The sequence below is a fragment of the Acomys minous genome, assembly GCF_964271855.1.
Source record: "Acomys minous genome assembly, chromosome: 4".
Classification (NCBI taxonomy): domain Eukaryota; kingdom Metazoa; phylum Chordata; class Mammalia; order Rodentia; family Muridae; genus Acomys; species Acomys minous.
This window is the reverse complement of record NC_140486.1, coordinates 53,681,340-53,702,920: the sequence shown is the minus strand read 5'-3', so window position 1 is coordinate 53,702,920 and position 21,581 is coordinate 53,681,340. Positions and strand designations below refer to the sequence as shown.

General features: G+C 44.7%; 1 protein-coding gene across 5 annotated transcripts in view; it reads left to right on the top strand.

The window, feature by feature from the left end:
- SAP130 (Sin3A associated protein 130) overlaps positions 1–21,581 on the top strand; it is a 79,744-nt gene that overhangs the window by 37,185 nt on the left and 20,978 nt on the right. For 4 of the 5 annotated variants that reach the window (XM_084780571.1, XM_084780570.1, XM_084780569.1 and 1 more), the window contains exons 12-15: positions 2,364–2,485; positions 5,636–5,938; positions 7,366–7,543; positions 15,502–15,603. In XM_084780571.1, coding sequence (XP_084636697.1) covers positions 2,364–2,485; positions 5,636–5,938; positions 7,366–7,543; positions 15,502–15,603 — 705 coding nt within the window. The remainder of the gene's footprint in view (positions 1–2,363; positions 2,486–5,635; positions 5,939–7,365; positions 7,544–15,501; positions 15,604–21,581) is intronic. The other variant, XM_084780568.1, reaches the window with a different exon arrangement.

The window sequence follows — 21,581 nt, the reverse complement described above, 5'->3', positions numbered from 1 at the left end:
TGCTTCTTCCATACTTCATAGTTGGCTTTCTGAGGTGAAGAAACTTTGCTACGTACATTTATTTATTTGAGTTTTGTTTGACTTTTTTTTTTTTAATTTAACATTCATTGCATGTATGTGCGTGTAAGGATGTCAGAACCTGGAGTTATGGACACTTGTGAGCTGCCATGTGGGTGCTGGGAATTGTATCCGGGTCTTCTGAAAGAGCGGTCAGTGCTCTTAACCGCTGAGCCATCTCTCCAGCCCCAAGTTTTGACTTTTAATCAGTCTGAGCCTGTGAATTTAGTTTAGTAATTAGCAGGCTAAGGACTTAGTTTTATTCATTGCTGCTATTTGTTTGGAATTCAATTGGTCTCCTCCTTTCAAATACCCTTAAGGCCATACCTGTAGTCATCCGTTCTAGTCCTTCCTTTATGTCCTACCGAGGTGTCTATGCATTGAACTCAGGAGACTGCTGTTGGAAACCTGCGTTTCAGCTTTGGCTTGCCTTTCGCTGTAGATTGCCCTTTGAAGCCTCTGCAGCAGGCAGAGGTCAGAAGCCAGTGACGTGTAAATAGAAGCATTTGAAACTGTGCGATACTTGCAGTTCAACCCTATTCTGTGTTTGTGGTCCTTTCCCTAAAGGGTAAATCTCTTGGGAATACTTAGGGCTTTTTTTAATGTGTTGCTTTTATGTCCATCTATCTGGCTATGTGCACTTAGTAGCTCTAAAAGTTTATAGGCACTTTTGGATTTCCAATATAAACATTTACATTTCATCCACAAATAGGCAGGACAGTTGTTTGTTTGCTTGTTGCATACAGGCAGTGTCTTTTCATTTTCCTTTTTGTTTTTGTTTTGTTTTTGTTTGTTTGTTTGTTGGGGGTTGGGTTGGGTGGGGTTTTTTTGTTTTTGTTTTTGTTTTTTTCCCCCGAGACAGGGTTTCTCTGTGTAGCCTTGCCTCTCCTGGACTCACTTTGTAGACCAGGCTGGCCTCGAACTCCAGCGATCCACCTGCATCTGCCTCCCGAGTGCTGAGATTGAAGGCATGTGCCACCATGCCCAGCTCATTTTCCATTTATTTTAGGGAGTAGCCGAAGCCTCAGTGTGATGTTAGTGTGACAGCTCAGCAGCTAGGGGCTGGTTGTTCTTCCAGAGGATCTAGGATCAGGTCCCAGCACCCATATGGCAGCTCACAACCATCTGTAACTACCGTTCTAGGGAACCCAAGACCCACTTCTGGCCTCCAGGGACACTGTGTGCCCATGATGCACATACATACATGCAGACAAAACACCCATACTCTTGAAGTAAATAATAATAAAATGAAAACACAGTGTTAGTGAGGGTGGTGGCCAGCCTTGTTTTACTCCTGCCTTAGATGACATTCTTTTGATAGAGTCAATTCCATACTGTCTTCAGTGTGATGAATAAAGTTCCTATTCCTTTCTTTAGCCTTTATTTCATGAAGGGTGTGCCAGTAGGGTTTTTTGTTTTGTTTTGTTTTTCAATTTTTAAAAATCGCTTCAAATGGTTGCTTTCTTTGGATTTTTAAATATGTAAAACACGAATGGAAATTGTTACTAGATTATTATTTTCACTCTGTGACAGACTTTGTGATAGACTTGATACTGTGCTTAATTCAGTTTTATGCAGAATTTTGTGGCCATCCTTTTTCACACTTTTGGTAATAAGACAATATTAAGTTCAAAAACAGAGATCTCATTGAATGTTTTCTGGCCTCTGAATTAGTTTCTATAAATTAGGTTTCTTTGTTTTATGTATGTTTTATTAAATTTTCCACAGCCGGGCATGGTGGCGCATACTTTTAGTTCCAGCACTCGGGAGGCAGAGGCAGGTGGATCTCTGTGAGTTCAAGGCCAGCCTGGTCTACAAAGGGAGCCCAGGACAGCCAAGGCTACAGGGTACACAGAGAAACCCTGTCTCAAAAACAAACAAACAAAAAAAAGTCCAGTAAAACCAATACAAATTATCTGTGTTTCAAGTGGAGTTCATCAGAAGAGGAGGCTTTTGAAGCCTGAGTAGTTGGTTGGCCGGCTGCTTGACGCTTAGAGAAGGGCTCCTGCTCTGGTACCCAAGGTCGTCTCAAGCTCTTAGACTCAAATGAACTTCCCGTCTCCTGGGTTTTTTGCCATTTGTTTTGGTTATTGTCTTTCTCAGACAATATCCATAAAGTTTTCAAAAGTCATCCACAGACTTTACTATAGTACCATTTGCTTGTTTACAGTGTCTTGGTTTTGTCCTTTGATGTAGGTTGGGACACAGTTTGGGAGATACTGTGCGGTTGGTCTGAAGATGTCAAGAGATAAAATCATCTGAATAAAGGGAATAACTTTGTTTGGTATAATCTGCTGTATTTCTAGGCCTTCTGTTCCTGTTCAGTTCCAGTACTTTCTGCCAACGTACCCACCCTCTGCATACCCGCTGGCTGCACACACCTACACCCCCATCACCAGTTCTGTGTCCACCATCCGGCAGTACCCAGGTATGAGCTCCACTTTTAGGAGACTACATGTTGATCAGAGTATTTCAGTAAGAGACAGAATGCATGTATAAGTCTATATACACATGTGTCCACAGAAGTTAGTAGTATGTCAGATTCCTCTGAGCTGGACTTAGCAGCATCTGTAAGCTGGCAAACATGAGTCTCATAGAGCAGGAAATACTTTTAACTGCTAAACCATCACTCCAGCCTAGAAAAAAAACCTTAGCATTCTCTTTGTATAACTTTTTCCCTAGACGTCAGAAAGCCTTGTCCAAATGGAGCCTGATATATTATATATGATAAAATCCTGGTGCACAGGACACTGAAAGAGGAGGGTCACACATTCAAAAGGAGCCTGGGTTACATAGAACATCTACACCCACCTGTGTTACTTTGCCTGACCCAGTCCACAAAAAAAAAAAAAAAAAGACTTTAGGGCTGAGGCTCAGTTGGTAGGACGTTTGCCTACCATGCATAAGGCTCTGGTTTAATCCAAAGCAGCATAAACCAAGCTTTGTGGTCCGTGCCAATATTCTGAACACCAAGGAGCATGGGGACTCAAAACTTCAAGGTTGTCCACTGCATAGAAAGTTTGAGACCAGCCTGGGATAGGTAAGATCCTGTCTTTAAAAAAACAAAAACAAAACCCTGGGCAAAGTGAGATGGCTTGGTGGTAAGGGTGCTTAGGCCAAGTTTCGTGACCTGAGTTTAATCCCAGGACCCACATATGGTTGTGGAGAAAACTGACTCCTACCAGCTGTCCTGCAACCACTACATGCTCACCATGACACATGTGTATGCATGTGCCACAGAATAACTGTGGGAGTTGGTTCTTTCCTTCTGCCATGTGGGGCTTTGGAGTAGAACTTATATAATCAGGCGTGGCCGTAAATGCTCTTAACTGCTGAGCCATATTTATTTATTTTACACATGGGCGCTCTATCTGCATGTACACCTGCACGCTAGAATAGGGCATCAGATCCCAGTATAGATGGTTGTGAGCCACCATGTGGTTTCTGGGAATCGAACTCAGAATCTCCAGAATAGGAGACAGTGCTTTTAACCGCTAGGGCATCTCTCCAGCTCCTGTTCTTATTATTTTGAAACAAGATGACCTGCGTTTTGAGCTGATGTGTTGTGTAATGGGAGATGACCTTGAACTTCTGATCTTCCCCCTCCACTTCCAGTATGTTGGGATTGCAGGCCTGGGCCACCACACCATGTTTCTGATGTGTTTGTCTTATTTAATTTATGTATTTTGACATTCAGAGATGGTATTTTTAAAGATTTAGTTTACTATTGAGCTGTGTATGTCTGTGTGTGGACACTGCATATGTGAGCCCGGTGTCCACAGAGACCAGAACCTGGCTTCCCCTCTCCTAAAGCTGCAGTTACACATGGTTCTGAGTCACCAGACATGGTGCTCGGACCAGAGTGCTGAGCCGCCTCTCCAGCCCCTATTTACTGTTTCTTTACTTTCATTTTTAATGATGTGTGTATGTGGGGTGGCTGTGTACATGTGAGTGCTGGTACCCAAGGAGTCCAGATCAGAGCATCAGGTCAGATTCCATGGAGCTGTACTTGCAGGGCACTGAGAGCCAAATCACAAGGGTGCTGGGAACAAACTCAGGTCCTCCTCAGGAGCAGGGTATGCTCCTAAGCACTGGGCCATCTCTCCAGCTCCTAAGCACTGGGCCATCTCTCCAGCTCCTAAGCTCTGGGCCATCTCTCCAGCTCCTAAGCTCTGGGCCATCTCTCCAGCTCCTAAGCACTGGGCCATCTCTCCACGCCCACTTTTTATTTTTCAGTGTGGCTACTGGAAAACTGAAAATTGTATGTGCATAGCCTTGGAGATGAGTCCCACCCTTCTTGGTTATTCCAATAACTGGAAAGAATTGCCATGTGGGGTGGAGCAGTGGTGCAGTGGTTAAGAGTGCACTGTTCTCACAGAGGTCCCAAATCTGATTCCCAGAACCACATCAGTCAGACAGCTCACATATGCCTATAACTCCAGCTCCCGGGGATCCAGTGCTTCTGGCTCCCAAGAGCAGCCACATATATGTGCATATACCCACACAAAGACCCACATAAGTAAAAGTAAGTTTTAAAATTATTACTGTGTGCCTGCATGTGTTCTGTATTGTGATGCTGAGACTAACGCAGCTCCTTCCATATGCTAGACAAAGTGCTCTGCTATTGAAATGCTTCCTTAAATCCGAGAATAACCTTTGTAGTTATTTTCTTTCCTCAAATAGTGAGGACTTTTGCTTTTACTTGGGTTTTAATGAACATAGTAAGATTTGCATTGTAGGGGAAAGAGTTCTGCTTGTCTCTATCTCCAGTAGATACAAGTTGTTGGAAATTTGAATCAACTATATATTTTAGAAGTGCCTTTGATGGTGGTTCTGCCAGTTAAAGCAAAGATTCTTGACCTGGTACCCACCCATGGGTTATTTCAGAAATTTTATATTATTTTTAGCACTATTGTCTAGCTAATTTTTGTTTTGTTTTGTTTTTAAGATTTATTTATTTATTGTGTATACAGTGTTCTGCCTGCAGGCCAGAAGAGGGCACCAGATCACATTATAGATGGCTGTGAGCCACCATGTAGTTACTGGAAATTGAACTCAAGACCTTTAGAAGAGCAGCCAGTGCTCTTCACCTCTGAGCCACCTCTCCAGCCCCTGGCTAATAATTGTAATTGAAAAGATCAATTTCTTTTTTGAGGCAGACACTTAAACTGGAGTTCAGGCTGGCCTAGAATTCACTGTGTAACTCAGGCTCATGTAGAACTCAAAACAATGCCTTGCCTCATCCTCCTGAGACTAAGATTGTATGTCTAAGCCCAACTTTCTTGTTTTCCTGTATTCCTGATAAGCAGCAGAAAGACTGTGGCAAATTAGTTGTTAGGGGAAAGAGAAACAATTCCTAGTGCGTAGTTTTAAGTAACAGCAGCTGAGAGTTGAACCCTGAGCTTTGTTGCATGCTGGGTAAAAAGCACTTTGCTGCTCAGATACAGCCCCAGCCCTGTGCTTTGTTTCTTAAAACCAGGATTTAGCCCTTACATAGCTAGGAAATTTTTCACTTTACTTACTGTTCCCTCTGTGTGTAGCCTGTCTAATTAGAGCTGACCTTCTGTGTTATTTTCAGTTTCAGCTCAGGCCCCAAACTCCACCATCACAGCTCAGACTGGCGTGGGTGTAGCATCTACAGTCCACTTGAACCCTATGCAGCTGATGACAGTGGATGCCTCGCATGCCCGACATATCCAGGGGATCCAGCCAGCACCCATCAGTACACAGGGAATCCAGCCAGCCCCCATTGGGACATCAGGGATCCAGCCAGCACCAATTGGCACACAAGGAATCCACTCGGCAGCCCCCATCAACACTCAGGGGCTCCAGCCAGCAGCAATTGGTAACCAGCAGCCACAGCCTGAAGGAAAAACCTCAGGTAGATTAATTAACTCTTTGGTGAAAAGAAGTGTTAGTGGGAGCTGGGGGAGCAGTGGGGGCTGGGGGAGCAGTGGGGGCTGGGGGGAGCAGTGGGGGCTGGGGGGAGCAGTGGGGGCTGGGGGGAGCAGTGGGGGCTGGGGGGAGCAGTGGGGGCTGGGGGAGCAGTGGGGGCTGGGGGCAGAGCTGGGGGGTTAGGGGGAGCGGTGGGGGCTGGGGGGAGCAGTGGGGGCTGGGGGGAGCAGTGGGGGCTGGGGGGAGAGCTGGGGTGTTAGGGGGAGCGGTGGGGGCTGGAGGAGCAGGGGCTCTCAGATCCAGGCCCTACAACCTGGGATTGATCCTCAGTAGAAGGACAGAACCAAGTCAAAGTTGTCCTTTGTGTATACGCACCCAAACCGAGTAAGTGAGTTTTAAAACAAATGCATAAATAGACTTAACTCTCGGCATGGAGGAAAAGAACTACACCTGAGTTTTAATCTTGGCCCTGCCACTTCCAAGCTTTACTTCTTCATTATTTAGTCTCATCTTTTAAGATGAGTTGCTTAGAATTTACCTATAGGTTCACATTAAAAATAGTATGTGTGAGCCCCAAGAGGTAGCACACACCTTTAATCCCAGCACTTGGGAGTCAGAGGCAAGTGGATTTCTATGAGTTCACAGCCAGGTCTCCAAAGTGAATCCTAGGGCAGCTAGAGATACATAGTGAGACCTAGTCTCAAAAAGAGTTGTATATAAAGCAGTAATATTGTTACTGTTCATGACAGAACACTAGTAGAATAATCATTATGAAAAGAAGAGTGATTCATTGTGCTTCAAGTGATTAGCTGTTTTTCTAATGTATTTTCAAAAAACCAAGACTGTAGTACTATATACCCACTAGGTACTAGGAAGACTGAAGCCGTCATACCTGCACCAAAAGATCCCTGCACATAAAAATAAGTAAATCTGTTTTGTTTGGTTGGTTTTGTTTTTTGTTTCTTGGATTTTTGAGACAGGGTTTCTTTGTGTAGCCTTGGCTGTCCTGGACTCCCTTTGTAGACCAGGCTGGCCTTGAACTCACAGCGATCCACCTGCCTCTGCCTCCCGAGGGCTGGGATTGAAGGTGTGCGCCACCACGACCAGCAGTAAATCTATTTTTTAAAAGAGATAAATAGTATTTTAATCTGCATTGGTAGACTTGGTGACTCTTCCCAGTGTGCCTAGTAGACAAATGAGCCTTGTGCTGTATCTTTTGAGAATAGGGGTTTTCTGAGGGTCAAACGCAAGACTTCAGATACGCTAGGCACATGCCGTATAACTGAGCCGTGTCTTGCGCTCCCTTAGCTTCTTGAAGTGGGGCGTTTACAATGTGCACACCTACGCCAGACGTGTCTTGTGCAGCATCTCAGTAAAGTTGTTCTGTTTCTCCTCTCTTCACTTCTCTTTCAGCAGTGGTGTTGGCAGATGGAGCTACAATTGTAGCCAACCCTATTAGCAATCCATTCAGTGCTGCTCCAGCAGCAACAACTGTGGTCCAGACTCACAGTCAGAGTGCTAGCACCAACACACCAGCCCAGGGCTCCTCTCCGCGGCCAAGCATACTGCGGAAGAAACCTGCCACAGATGGGTGAGTAGACGCAGAAGTGTGCGTGGCATAAACAGATTCTTATATCCATTGCTGGTAACAACTAAATTTCATCTCTGCTATACTGCAAATTTTCCTCAAGGGTCTAGAGAGAAGGCTCAGCAGTCACAGCACTTACTACTCTTGTAGAGGACCTGGGATCGGTTCCCAACACCCAGATAGCATCCACATACATGGCCATCTATAACCATGCTTCCGGGGATCCACCGCACTCTTCTAGATACCAGCCAAACACAAATATTTGTGCAAGCAAAACACAAATATTTTTTGTTTTGTTTTGTTTTGTTTTCAGACAGGGTTTCTCTGTGTAGCCTTGGCTGTACTGAACTCACTTTGTAGACCAGGCTGGCCTTAAACTCGCAGCAGTCCACCTGCCTCTGCCTCCTGGGTGCTGGGATTAAAGGCATGCACCACCATCCCTGGCTACATAATATTTTTTATTTTTAAAATTTTTTTAAATTTAATTTTAATTTATGTGCATTGGTGTGAAGGTGTCAGATCTTGGAGTTACAGACAGTTGTGAGCTGCCATATGGGTGCTGGGAATTGAACTTGAGTCCTTTCAAAGAGCATCTCTCCAGCCCCTATTTTTTAAATAAAAAATTCTCAGCCAGGCACAGTGGTGCACACCTGTAATCCCAGCACTCAAGGAGACATGAGTTCAAGGCCAGCCTGGTCTAAAAAGCAAGTCCAGGACAGCCAAGGCTACACAGAGAAACCCTGTCTCGGAAAACAAACAAACATACTTCAAAACAGTTTAGCCACAGGATTGCTCAGTAAGCTACTGCCCGCTCAGACTCTTCCAGTCAGGGGATGACAGTTCCAAGCATGTATTGTAGATTGTTTTAGGGATTCTCTCTAGCATTAGAAGTTTTAGTTTGCTTCTGTTGTTGCAGTAAAGACCATCACAAAAAACAACCTGGGGAAGAAAGGGTTTCCTTGGCTTACGCATCGCAGTCCATGTTGAAGAACATCAGGGCAGAACACAAGGCAGGAGTCCAGTGGCAGCAACTGAAGCTGAGGCCATGGAGGGCGCTGCTTACTGGCTTGCTCGGCCTTCTCTTACACAACCCAGGACCACCTGCCCTGGGGGTGGCAACACCCACCTGAGCTGGGCCCTCCCACATCAATCTTTAATCAGGAAAATTGGTACTTGCCCATAGGTCAGTATTAGGGCAATGTTTTCTCAATTGAGGTTCTTAAATAATTCCAACTTTTACCACTTTGACAAAAATCTCACACACACACACACACACACAAAGCACAGTCTAACCCTGGAACTGTACTGTGCTTATAATTAACTCATTGGAGTATCTTGGAGTTTCCTTATGTGGACTTTGTATTTTTTTTTTCCTCATCAACATGAGTTGTTCTAAGGACAAGCAGATTTTCAAGCATATTAAGGCTCATTTTTAGTGACAGGCAGCACTCGAGTGTGCTCCAGATGCCTTTGAGTGTAGGGAAGTGCGATGCTGTTGCCATGAGCACTCCTGCCTGAGAGAAGCGCGCTCTGTCCTCCTTGCCAAAATGATGCAGCAGCACCAGAAAAGTAAAGGACAAGGCAGGCTTCAATCACTGAACGAGGGTCCGCACCAGTCTTTCTGGTATACAACGGCTTAAATTACTAAAATTAGGCCCATACAGGCCTTTCAGGCGTGCAGTTCTTTGCATAGATCAGAGTTACTATTTTGTTTATTATGAATACTTTTTGTAAGGAGTTCTTTTTAAAACACAAGAGGAGGCTGGATAGAAGACTCTAGTTGTGAACTTGCACTTCAATTTTAATTTTAATTTTTTATTTTTTTGAGACAGGGTTTCTCTGTGTAGCCTTGTCTGTCCTGGACTCCCTGTGTAGACCAGGCTGGCCTCAAACTCAGAGACCCACATGCCTTTGCCTTTCTGAGCTGGGATTAAAGGCATGCGCCACTGCACCTGGCTGCACTTTACGTTTTTGAGACAATGGAAATGACTGAGAGAATATCCCAGTAGATGTGGTGGCACGAGTTAGCTACCGTGGCGGGAGAACCATGAGGTGGGCCAGCCTGGATGAAGGGTGTAAGAGAGACGAAGGCCACAGAGATGTGTTCGTCGGTAAAGAGCACTTCCTGTGGCAGCCTGACAGCCTAGGATGTAAACGTGTGAATGTGGTGGCGGGTAGCTGTTAATTCCAGTGCTGCTGCAGTGGAGGGTGGAGACAGGAGCACTGCCTAGAAACTCACAAGCCAGCCAGCTGGAGTATGGGGCAAAGTACCAGAAACCAGTTTCTGCCTCAGCAAGTTGGAAGGTGAGAAGTGACTCAGATGCTGTCTTAGGACCGTCACATGCCCGCGGTGGCACACAAGTATCCGTGCTCAGACGGGAATCTGTACAGGAAAATAAAGAAGCGAGCGCTTTCACAGCTTTAGCTAGTCTAGTACCGTATTACCTGCCAGTCTCTGTGCCTGGTGCCCTATCTCCCCCAACGTTCACTCTCAGAGAACACCTGTGTCTCCTTCCCTTTATCCACCTTCCCTTTATTGCCTGTTCAAGAGCAGACCTGACAGGGCTTCTTCCTTACTCTTACTTTATCCATTTTGAGATCCTAAGGGTAATAAGGGGTGTGTGTGTGTGTGTGTGTGTGTGTGTGTGTGTGTGTGTGTGTGTGTGTGTGTGTGTGTGTGTGTGTTGGTGCTAGGCACTATTCAGGGCCTTACACATGCTAGACAAGTGCTCCAATGCTGAGCTGTATCCCAGCATTGTACATTTCAATTGCTTTTGTTTTTAAAAACAAGGTCTCTCTGTGTAGCCTTGACTGTCCTGGACTCACTTTGTAGACCAGGCTGGCCTTGAACTCACAGTGATCCACATGCCTCTGCCTCCTGAGGGCTGGGATTAAAGCCATGCGCCACCACGCCTGGCTGCTTTTGTATTTTAAAAAAAATCCTTTTGAGCCAGGAAGTAGTTGTGCCAGCCTGGTCTGTAAAGAGAGTCCAGGACAGCAATGACTACAAGAGAAACCCTGTCTGGCGGGGGAAGGGGTGGGAAGCTATGTGCTTTCTTACCCAAGAAGCTAAAAGCAGGGAACAGTTAACAGTCAAATCAAAACCAAAGTTGGACCATGTAAAAAGCGTTGTGTCTGACTTCTGGGCCTCCAAAGGCCTGGAGCACTGCCACCTCGCAGACTCTGCTTCCCACCGTACCCACAGCTCATCTCATAGGCTCAGGTGGCCGCCATTCCTCTGCTGCTGCTCCTGGTGGTGTCCAATCTAGGATCCTGGTGTCTCCAAATGCTAGGGTCTCTGCTGCAGCTGGGTTGTACTTTCCTCAGTAGCCTCAACTGGTCTCTCTTTAGGAAGTCTGGCCCTGCCACCTGGTGCCAGTCCTCAACTTTTCTCCATGGCCTCTTAATCCTGGGGCTTTGCTACAACCTTTTCATACATTCAACATCAGGACCTCCTGGAAGATGCTTACATGTTACCAAGTTTGCCGGCGTGAGGTTCAACCTTGGCCAGCTCTGGAACACAGCTTCAATGTGCTGGCCCTGAGGAAACTCCTCCTGGCCTCAAGGATGCTGCTCTTATCATAGCTGATTCTTGAGCCCCGCTGGCCAGTAGCTGTTGTCCCAGCAAAGCAGATGTTTCGTTTTAGTGGCTCTGCTCTTTGTTAATCCAGACAATTCTCCAGCCCCCGCTGACCAGAATCACGGATTTTTAAAAAATATGTGTAAGTATTTTGCTGACTGTTTGTCTGTGTGCCATGTATATACAGGGCCTATAGAGGCCAGAGAAGAACAGTGGCTCCCCTGGGACTGTAGTTACACACCATGGTGAGCTGCCTTGTGAGTGCAGGGATTTAACCTGGCTCCTCTTTTAACTACTAACCATCTCTCCAGCCCATAGATTCCTAGTTAAAAGTATTTATCACATAAAGAGCCCTGATAGTCTTTGTTTGTCACTGAAACTTGATAAACCAGGCCTCCACTGTCTGCTCTGCTTTCTGCGTTATTTTCCAAGCTCTCAAAATAGTAACCCATAAAGCTCTGAGCACTCAGTGGCTTTTCGGGATCAAAATTCTAAAGTCCCTCCACATCTCCCAAAAACTCCATGGTCAGGTCTGTCACACCAGTGTCTCATGAGCCTAGTACCGATTTTGTCGTGGTTAGGTTTTTTGTTTTTGTTTTATTTTTTCAAGACAGGGTCTCTCTGTGTTAGCCTTGGCTGTCTTGGACTTGCTTTGTAGACCAGGCTGGCCTGGAACAGCAATCTGCCTGCCTCTGCCTCCTGAGTGCTGGGATTAAAAGTGTGCGCTACCACGCCCGGCCATAGTTAGGTTTCTATAGTTGTGATAAACATCGTGGCCAGAAGTAGCTTAGAGAGGAAAGGGTTTATGTGACCTCACAGATTACAGTCCTTTATGGATAGACGGCAGGGCAGAAGCCCAAGCAGAGGCCATGGAGGAGTAGTTTTTACAGACTTGCTTCCCAGGCGTGCCCAACAGTGGCACCACTTACAGTGGACTGTGCCACCTCACAGGCTTGCCTACTGGATGGAGGCTTTTTCTCAGCTGAGGCTCCTCTTCCCTACATAACTCTAGCTGATGTCAAATTGATAAAAATCCAGACAGGACAAGATAATCTGGACTTTGTTTTTGGTTTGTGTGTGTGTATGAATGCCTTAACTGACTTTTGCTTGGAAGTCAGAGAACAATTTGCAGCACTTGGATCTCCTGCCGCGTGGGTCCTAGCATAACAGTGACTCAGGTCATCAGGCTTGATGGCAAGTGTAAATACAGTCATGCATGTCCCAGGCAGGCTTCAAACAGCCAGAGGGTGACCTTGTGCTTTTGATCCTCCTACTTCCGTGTAGCTAGTGCTGGGGAGATTGGCGTGCATTAGCACGCTTGGTTATGGGTGTGGGGAGATGGGCGTACATCAGCACGCTTGGTTATGAGTGCTGGAGATAAAGCCATCTATTTCCCCAGGTTTTGATGCTTTTTTGAAATAGACTTTTGGACCAGGCATGGTGGTGCACGCCTTTAATCCCAGCACTCAGGAGGCAGAGGCAGGTAGATCACTGTGACTTTGAGGCCAACCTGGTCTACAAAGCGAGTTCAGGACAGCTAAGGCTAACACAGAAAGACCCTGTCTCGAAAAACCAAAAAAGAAAGAAAGAAAGAAAGAAAGAAAGAAAGAAAGAAAGAGAGTTTTGTTTAGCTAACTTCAAATTCCCATTGTAGCCAAGGACAGCCGTGAACCCTTCCCTAGCAGCCTTCACTTCCCAGCTGCTAGGATCATGGGCATTTGTCACTATGCCCAGCTGCTTGGGCTTAATTTGGATGGATGGATGGATGGATGGATGGATGGGTTGACTGACTAATCTTGAGCCTTGTGATTGCTAGCCAAAAGCTATAAAATTAAGCTATCCAAATTTTGATCATCACATAATTTTATTTGTATGTATTTTACATGTCTATTAGGATATACATACTTAAAAATAAGGGGGAAACGACATTAAATGTCCAATCATTGTTCAAATTTCTGCTGATTTTTGATATCACAAATTTTGTTTTGTGTTGTTTAAATCAATGTCAGCTTTTGTTTGTTATTTTGTTGTTATTTGGGGTGTCTTAGAGACAGTCTCTGTAGCTCCGGGCTGGCCTTGACACTCCTCTGGTTTCAGTCTCCCAGGGATCAAGCTACAGGTATATGCTACCACACCCAGCTGTCTTTGGGGGTTGAGGGTTGAGACAGGGTTTCTCTGTGAAGCCCTTGTTGTCTGGACTCTCTCTGCAGACTAGGCTGGCCTCGAACTCACGAAGATCACCTGCCTCTGCCTCCTGAGTGCTGGGATTAAAGCCATGTGCCACCACTGCCCGCTGCACTCAGCTTTTGTAAAGTTGGCTTATTAGAGAAATTGTCTTTTGATCCTCATTATAGATTTTTCTCAGAGGCCATCACTATTACATAAAGGCCATAAATTTGGTGGCTTAAAACAACAGAATGTATTACCTGACAGTTGTAGTCTCCCATGGGTGTTGGCGGTTTTGGGGTGTATGTTCATCCCTCCGTCCTGGTCCTCGTTTGCATCCCTTGGCTAGTGAACAGAGCACTCTAGTCTCTCCATGTTGAATGGCCTTCTCTTCATGTCTGTGTCTCAATTCCCACTCTTCCTTGAACTCAGGACCTTTGGAAGAGCAGCCAGGGCTCTTAACCTCTGAGCCATCTCTCCAGCCCCCACTCTCCTTTCTGTTCTAAAACACTAACAAGTACATTTAAGAAAGACTCTGAGCTTACAGTGATTTTACTCAAAGTGGGGTTTTTTTGTTTTTGTTTTTAATTGCACTTTCAAAGACCTATTCACACTTGCTTGGAGATATGGCTCAATGGTTAAGAGCACTGACTGCTCTTTCTGGGGACTTGGGTTCAATTCCTAGCACCCACCTGGTGACTCACAGCCATATGTAAATCAGTTCCAGGAGGTGTGATGGCCTCTTCGGTCTCCACAGGCACCAGGCATGCATGTGATACACAGATATACATGCAAGCAAAGCACCGTATGCTAAATTTAGCACCAAGATCCCACTCTCAAGTAAAGTTAGATGTACATGTAGAAATATTTAAGACGTACACATAATCTTTATTCCACCTACTTGTTCCGTGTGTTCTTTCCTGTGTGTTTCCTGAAAGTCACTACTTGTCTAAAAGTTTGGTCAGGGCCAGAGACTGTCTCAGCATGGCTGATGATCGTCTTGCCGTCCTTGGAGCAAATTCATGGTAGGAGGGCACACGCCGTGATCATGTGCAATGCACACACACAGTAGAGGTTTTTTTGTTTGGTTGGTTGGTTTGGTTTGGTTTTTTGAGACAGGGTTTCTCTGTGTAGCCTTGGCTGTCCTAGACTCACTTTGTAGACCAGGCTGGCCTTGAACTCACAGTGACCCACCTGCCACTGCCTCCCAAATGCTGGGATTAAAGGCAGGCACCACCCCAGCCTGGCCACAACAGAGTATCTTTAAGCCATGATGGTATAAAAATTAAAAGTTTTTGTAGCTTCAAATTATTATATATTTATTGTGTTTTCCCAGATAAATACGAAAGCAGGAGGCGGGGTGGCTGGTGGTCCCCCTTCTTGAGATGTTAGCAGCTCAGTGACCAGGCGCGGATAGGATGTGTTCTAGTTGTAGCCGGTGTTGCTCATCCGTTCTCAGCTGGCACTTGGCCCACCACTGTTTTCACACTAAAGGTATTAAGGTCACTTCTGCCGTCCGTACCACTGAAGCCAAGGATATATTCTCAACCAGGGTCTTATGTGACCTGTTGTACAGCGCAGTAGCTTTCTGACTCTTCCATCGAGGCTTCCAAACATTTGTTCTCATCTCTCTCGGCATATACGGCACAATAGTTACTGTGAGCACCTTAAAATGGGTTTTAATAATAACAAGAGAGAGAGGAGCTGTCACGTGCTGGAAGTGGCTCACAGTCACTGTGTGGTTGCCCTTTGGAGTTTATAGCAGGAAGTGAGTAGGGACAGGGAAGCTTGGCTGCATTTAGTTAAAAGCCATGTAGCTTAGTGTGATGACACACATCTGTGACCCCATTTCTCAGAAGGTTAAGACAGGAGGATCCACAGTTCAAGGCCAACCTGAACTACATAACAAGACTGTATCAAGAAGAGAGAAAAAACTGGGGGGCAGGGTGGGGGGCGTGCAGCTAAAACATAATTGATGGGTGTAATGCCGTACACATGGAATCCCATTATTCAGGAAGACAAAGCAGGGGAGTCAAAGCAAATCTGAGGCTAACCCGTTCTACATAGTGAGCCCAGGCCAGCCATGGGGCCGTACCTTGTCTTACACATAAACAACAACAAAAAGCTTTGTCACTGTCATGTTTTTATTTTAGTAGATTTGCTGGGCAAATGAATCTTGGAGTACTATTGTCTGGGTTTGTTTCGTTTCTTTCAGAATGGCAGTCCGGAAAACTCTGCTCCCTCCTCAGCCTCCTGATGTGGCTAGCCCTCGAGTAGAAAGCATGCGGAGTGCATCCGGGTCTCCTAGGCCTGCAGGGTGAGCTCTTAATGTTATTGGGACTCTTAGTTTAAATACACATCACTGTGAGCAAAGAGTTTAATGTGACCAACTTCACATGGGATTTGGTTTCTTGGTACTTGTCTCCGCAGTGGCTTTTCTAGCTCCATGCCCTGGACATCTTCTCAGTCTCTCCACTTACCATGTATACTGTTTATAATTGAGCATGCTCCTAATAGCTAACAGCTACCTTAGAGCATTCTGCATACCTAAATGAAATGTTTAAACACGTAACACGGAGCCTGCCCTTCTTACATCCAGTTGTTGCATTTTTAATTGGTGTCATGGAACACAAAAGATGGCTGTCAGTAAACTGCCTGCTTCGCAAACACCTGAGTTCTGACCCTCAGCAACCACAGAAGAGCCAGGCACTGAGTGACAGAGACAGCTGGACCCCTGAATAAATAATAACACACAGCTAGAGAGACTGCTCACTGCCGAAAAGCTCATGCTGCTCTTGCAGCAGGGTGTACGTTTGGCTCTCAGTACCCACATGAGGTAGCTCACAACCAACTGTAACCTGAGGAGGGTCCAAATAGCATCTCTACTTTACTGCATAACGCACAGAAGCAAACACAGCCACATAAGTAAAACTAAAAGCACAGGGTAGCTGAGCACTAAGGAGGCAGAGGCAGGTAGATCTCTATAAGTTAAAAGCCAGTTGCTGTACAGAACAAGTTCCAGGCCAGCCAAGGTGACACAGTGAGACCCTGTCTCAAACAAATAAAATAAAACCAAAAGTGGCAAGGAGTAGGCGGATGTCTCAGCAGTTAAGCTGCCTGCCATGCTTGCAGAGGACCCAGGCTCAGTTCCCAGCATCCACATGGTGCTTCATGTCCATCTGTAACTCCAGTTCCAGGGGAGCCAATGCGCTCCTCAGACCTCTTTGGACACTCAGTAGGCAGTCATATAGTACATTTACTTACATGCTGGCAAATGCTTATAAAATATTTTAAGTAAAAATGTCAATAAGAAAGATGGCAAATCATCAAAGAGGACACTGATACCAACCTTTGGCCTCCTCATCCACATGTGCATGTGCTCATACTGTCACATATATGTATGTGCACCCTATCCATAGACCACATACAAAATTGCATCATAAGCCAGATATGGTGAGGCGCACCTTTAATCCCAACACTCAAGGAGAATCCTCACCTTACATAATTCCAAAAGTAATGATAAATTATGGAAAAATAATCAGACAAAATAAAAATATTTAAAATATGAGAGAAAATCAAGTACAGTTCCATAATCATTTTCGTCCATGAGTTTTAGACCAGTCTGGGCAACCTGGTCAGATGATATTATTTGGTGTGGGGTGATAGGTACAGCTTAGTAGTTGAATGCTTGCCTGATATAAATGAAGCTCTGAGTTTGATGCCCTGAATCTCTCAAAAGTTAATAAAACCTTAAAAATAAAAAAGGCAAGTTCAAGCGGAACATGATGGCACAGGCCTTTAATCCTAGCACTGAGGAGGCAAAGGCAAGTGGATCAGGATCACTGTGAGTTTGAAGCCAGCCTGGTCTACAAAGCAAGTCCAGGACAGCCAGAGGCTACACAGAGAGACCTTGTATTGAAAACAACAAAAAACACCCAGGCATGTTCAGCCAGGGAGATCAATGAGGAAAAATGTTTGTCATGAGACCTGATGACCCACACAGCAGAGAGACAATTGATTCTTGCCAGTTGTCCTCGGCCCCTATATGTGCACCATGACACTCGTGTGTGACACACACACAGCCTTCCATAATAATAAATGATAGTTCTCGAGAAATGACTCAGCACTTAAGAGTACTTGCTACTCTACCAGAAGTCTATTTTGCTTCCTGCAATCACCAGTTCCAAGGAACCTGACACACACATACACATATGCACAAATAAAAAATATATAAGTCTCAGCTGGGCGTGGTGTTGCACACCTTTAATCCCAGCACCGGGAAGGCACAGACAGGCGGATCTCTGAATTCAAGGCCAGCCAAATCTACAAAGCAAGTCCAGGGCAGCCAAGACTACACAGAGAAACCATGTCTCAAAAAACAAAACAAAGCAAAACAAAACAAAACAAAAAAAGATAAATCTCTAAAAAAGAAAAACTAAAATAAAGTTAAAAGTAAAAGCAAATAAATTAAAATTTTTTAATGAAAAATTAGAGATATATTTTGTGTATATGTGTGTGTGTGCATGTATTTGTGTCTGTGTGTTTAAAGTATAAAGTCAGAATCATCCTGTTCCCCACCCATTCCCCAGCCCTACTCCCACCGTCATGTAGATTCGGAACACTTTCAGTGATCGTGCTTCTTCCCTTTTTCAGTTTATGCAAGAAGATAAGTTGATTTTGAACTGGGGTCTTAATATGTTTCCAGGCTGGTCTCCAGTGCATGGGTTCGAGGGTCCCTCCTACCTTAGCCTCCCAAGGAGCTGGACCACACATGTCCACTGCCTCACAGAGAAGTTTTGTAGGTTTTTAATACCAAAATTATCTAATTAGATTGTTGGATAGTCTGTACTTTTTATTTACTCTAATAGTAACTTGCCATGTTTCTGTTTTTAGATATGCTTTCTTAAACCTCATTTAGTAAGAAAATTTATAGATGCCTTCTGTCAAGTATCATTTTAGCATCTGGAGACATAGACTAACTAAAATAGATATGCTTATGTTCCCTCAACTTTATTTCTCTTGCATGTGAAAGACATGAGGACCGTGTCCCCCTCCCCCACAGAAAAAACACCAGAGTGAAAATGGAGACAGAAGCGGTAGAAGGAATAGTGACTCACGGATTCCTAGGTTCCTAGAGCAGAAAGTTTAATGAGTAAAAAATAGTGCATACGCTCCCTGGGGTTGGATGTATCAGGAAGAAGAAAAAGCAGGGACCAAGACTAACAGTTGTCACTGTGGTCTTTGCGCAGGATTATAAAAATGTCCACCATGCAAGATGAAACAGTACAAAATGATTTTCAGCAGTTAAAGAGTGTGCTTGGGGCTAGGTAGCTGGGTCTGTCATTGTGATGCTTGTCACACAAGCATGAATACCTGACTTCGTCCCCAATAGCCACATAAAAGCCAAGAGTGGTGCTACATCTGTGTAATCCTAGCACTGAGGAGGCAGAGACAGGAAGATCCCTGGGGTTTACTGAGCCAAAGCAGTACAGGCCAGATTCAGTAGAGACTGTTGTCTAGAAAAATGAGGAAGAAACACCTAAAATCGACCCCTGGCTTCCATGTGCATGTTTGTACATATGCAAGTGCAACCCAATAGATATGCATGCAGACACACACACTCACATGCAGATTTGAGATCCTGTGTGTGACCCCCAGTGCTACAAAAGTTAAAAGTCAAGTCTTTGAAAATACTAAATCTCAGCACTTGGGAGGCAGAAGCAGGTGGATCGCTGTGAGTTCGAGGCCAACCTGGTCTACAAAGCAAGTCCAGGATAGTCAAGGCTACACAGAGAAACTCTGTCTCAAAAAACCAAAATGAAAAAAAAAAAAATACTAAAGAACTGTTCTGTCAATTATAGTATGTACAGAAATACGGTGTGATTTGAAACAGTAGACACAGCAGTTGAAGTAGTCAAAGCCAAAGCTTGCCTCCACGTTGTCACTTATGACAGAGAGCAAGAGTTGTCCTAAGCCTTGACAAGTGACCCTCAGACAGAATCCACTCTTAACTGGCTTTGTATTTTTAATACTGTGAACTATTTCTAAATTCATTTAGTGGGGAGATTTTTGTGAACATCACTTCTAGAAAATAGCTTGCATTTATCAAAATTACTTGCCTTCCCTGCTGCTTGAACTTTGTGCACAGTTGTCTCAGCTGTGCTGCTAGCTCAGTGACTGGAACCCAGTCATAGGCATGCTGACTCTAAACTAATAATTAGCCTTGACTCACAGTAAAAAAGCTGCTTCATTTTCCTTGTACCTACTATTTTCTTGCATGTGAATGAGTGTGTGTGTGTGTGTGTGTGTGTGTGTGTGTGTGTGTACATGCTTGTATGCATGCATGCCATGTTGTGCACATGGAAGTCTAAGGACACCGTAGGGTGTCTTCCTTCTGTCTTATTTTTAGAGGGGATCTGCTTTTTTACTGCTGTGTGTGCCAGGCCAGTTGTCTCCCAAACTTGGCAGGACTTCCCCTATCTCCGTCTTCTGCCGTGCAATAGGAGAGCTTGAACTGTAGTTGAGCGTTAAATGTCCACTTTACATGAGTCCTAGGGAATCTGAGCTCAGGTCCTCACACTTGCACCAAGCCATCTTCCACGGCATAACTGTTTCTTCAAATTGCTGCTGCTAACTCTAACATGCTTGGGGCCGTAAGTTCAGTCTCTAGTATTAGCACAAAACAGAAAACAAAACAAAACAAAAAAAACAGTTGCCCTTTCAAAACCTAAGCAACTAGAAAAGCCTAATATCCTACAATCCCACCTTGTGGAGGCTAAGGCAGGATAATTACCATAAATTCTAGGATGGCAAGAGCTACCAAGAATGCTGTCTCCAAAATTAAAACAAGGAGCTGGGCATGGCGGCATACACCCGTAATCCCAGCACTCGGGAGACAGAGGCAGGTGGATCTCCAGAAGTTCGAGGCCAGCCTGGCCTACAAAGTGAGCCCAGGACAGCCAAGGCTACACAGAGAAACTCTGTCTCCAAAAAAAAAAAAAAAAAAAAAAAAACTAAATAAATAAATAAATAGCATTTCAAAGCCTTTGGATGTTTTCTAGTTAAAATAGAAATCCATTAGCACATTAAAGCATAGGGTTTGCATGATCTGGCTTTATTGTTTTTATTTTATGAGTTGTATATCAAAGGCCTCATTTAAACTAGGAGAACAACCTGATGTTTTTTAAGGGATTTCATTAACTCTGGCCGTAGAGTTTAGTGGTTGAGCATTTGACTAGTATGTGTAAGATCTCCCAAAACTATACACAAAAACATGATAAATGAATAAATCAGTTATTCTAGCTACTGTACTTTTAATAAGTTGTAAGAAAGCAAGGGTGAAAGCAAGACCACCAAAGAAAAGATAACAGACTCAATACTATTTTAACGGCTTAGAGAATCTTGAAGGTAAAGAAAGTTTTAAATGCAGGCGTGGTGCCACATGCCTGTAATCCCAGCACTTCAGCATAGATAGACAAGAGTTGTGATATAGGGCTGGGCGTGGTGGCGCACGCCTTTAAACCCAGCACTCTGAGAGGCAGGCGGGTCTCTGTGAGTTCGAGGCCAGCCTGGTCTACAAAGCGAGTCCAGGACAGCCAAGGCTACACAGAGAAACCCTGTCTCAAAAAACCAAAACAAAAAACGAGAAACAGTTGTGATACAGAAGTACCATTTGGAACCAGGCTCCACAATTCTATCGATCACTTTTCTATAATGGTCTCCATCTGTTGTAACAAAAACTCTCCTTGATTTTGATGCAGGGTGAGAGCTACATTTATCATTAGGTAAAAAGCTAAATATTTAAGTGTAGTTAGGGATTATGTGCTTTAACAAAGTGGCAATTGTAGATTCTCTCCCAAGATGTATGACTTTACTAGACCTGGTTAGAGAACAAGGTTTCTTTTTTTTTTTTTTTTTTTTTTTTTGGTTTTTCGAGACAGGGTCTCTCTGTGTAGCCTTGGCTGTCCTGGACTCACTTTGTAGACCAGGCTGGCCTCGAACTCACAGTGATCCACCTGCCTCTGCCTCCCGAGTGCTGGGACTAAAGGCGTGCGCCACCACGCCCGGCGAGAACAAGGTTTCTATTTCCAGGTATGATTTCTTCTTCTTGAATAAGCCTCAAGTCCAATTTAAAAATTGTTGGTTACTGCCAAGGTGTGGGTACCACCATTGCTCCCTAAAGGATGCAGCGCTCTAATCTTCATTGCAGTTCATAAACGTCACATGGGCTGTTGTTGGCCTCCCTCCTTTGGAAGTTTGCACAGTGCCTATTGGGACCATGAACACTAGGGAGAC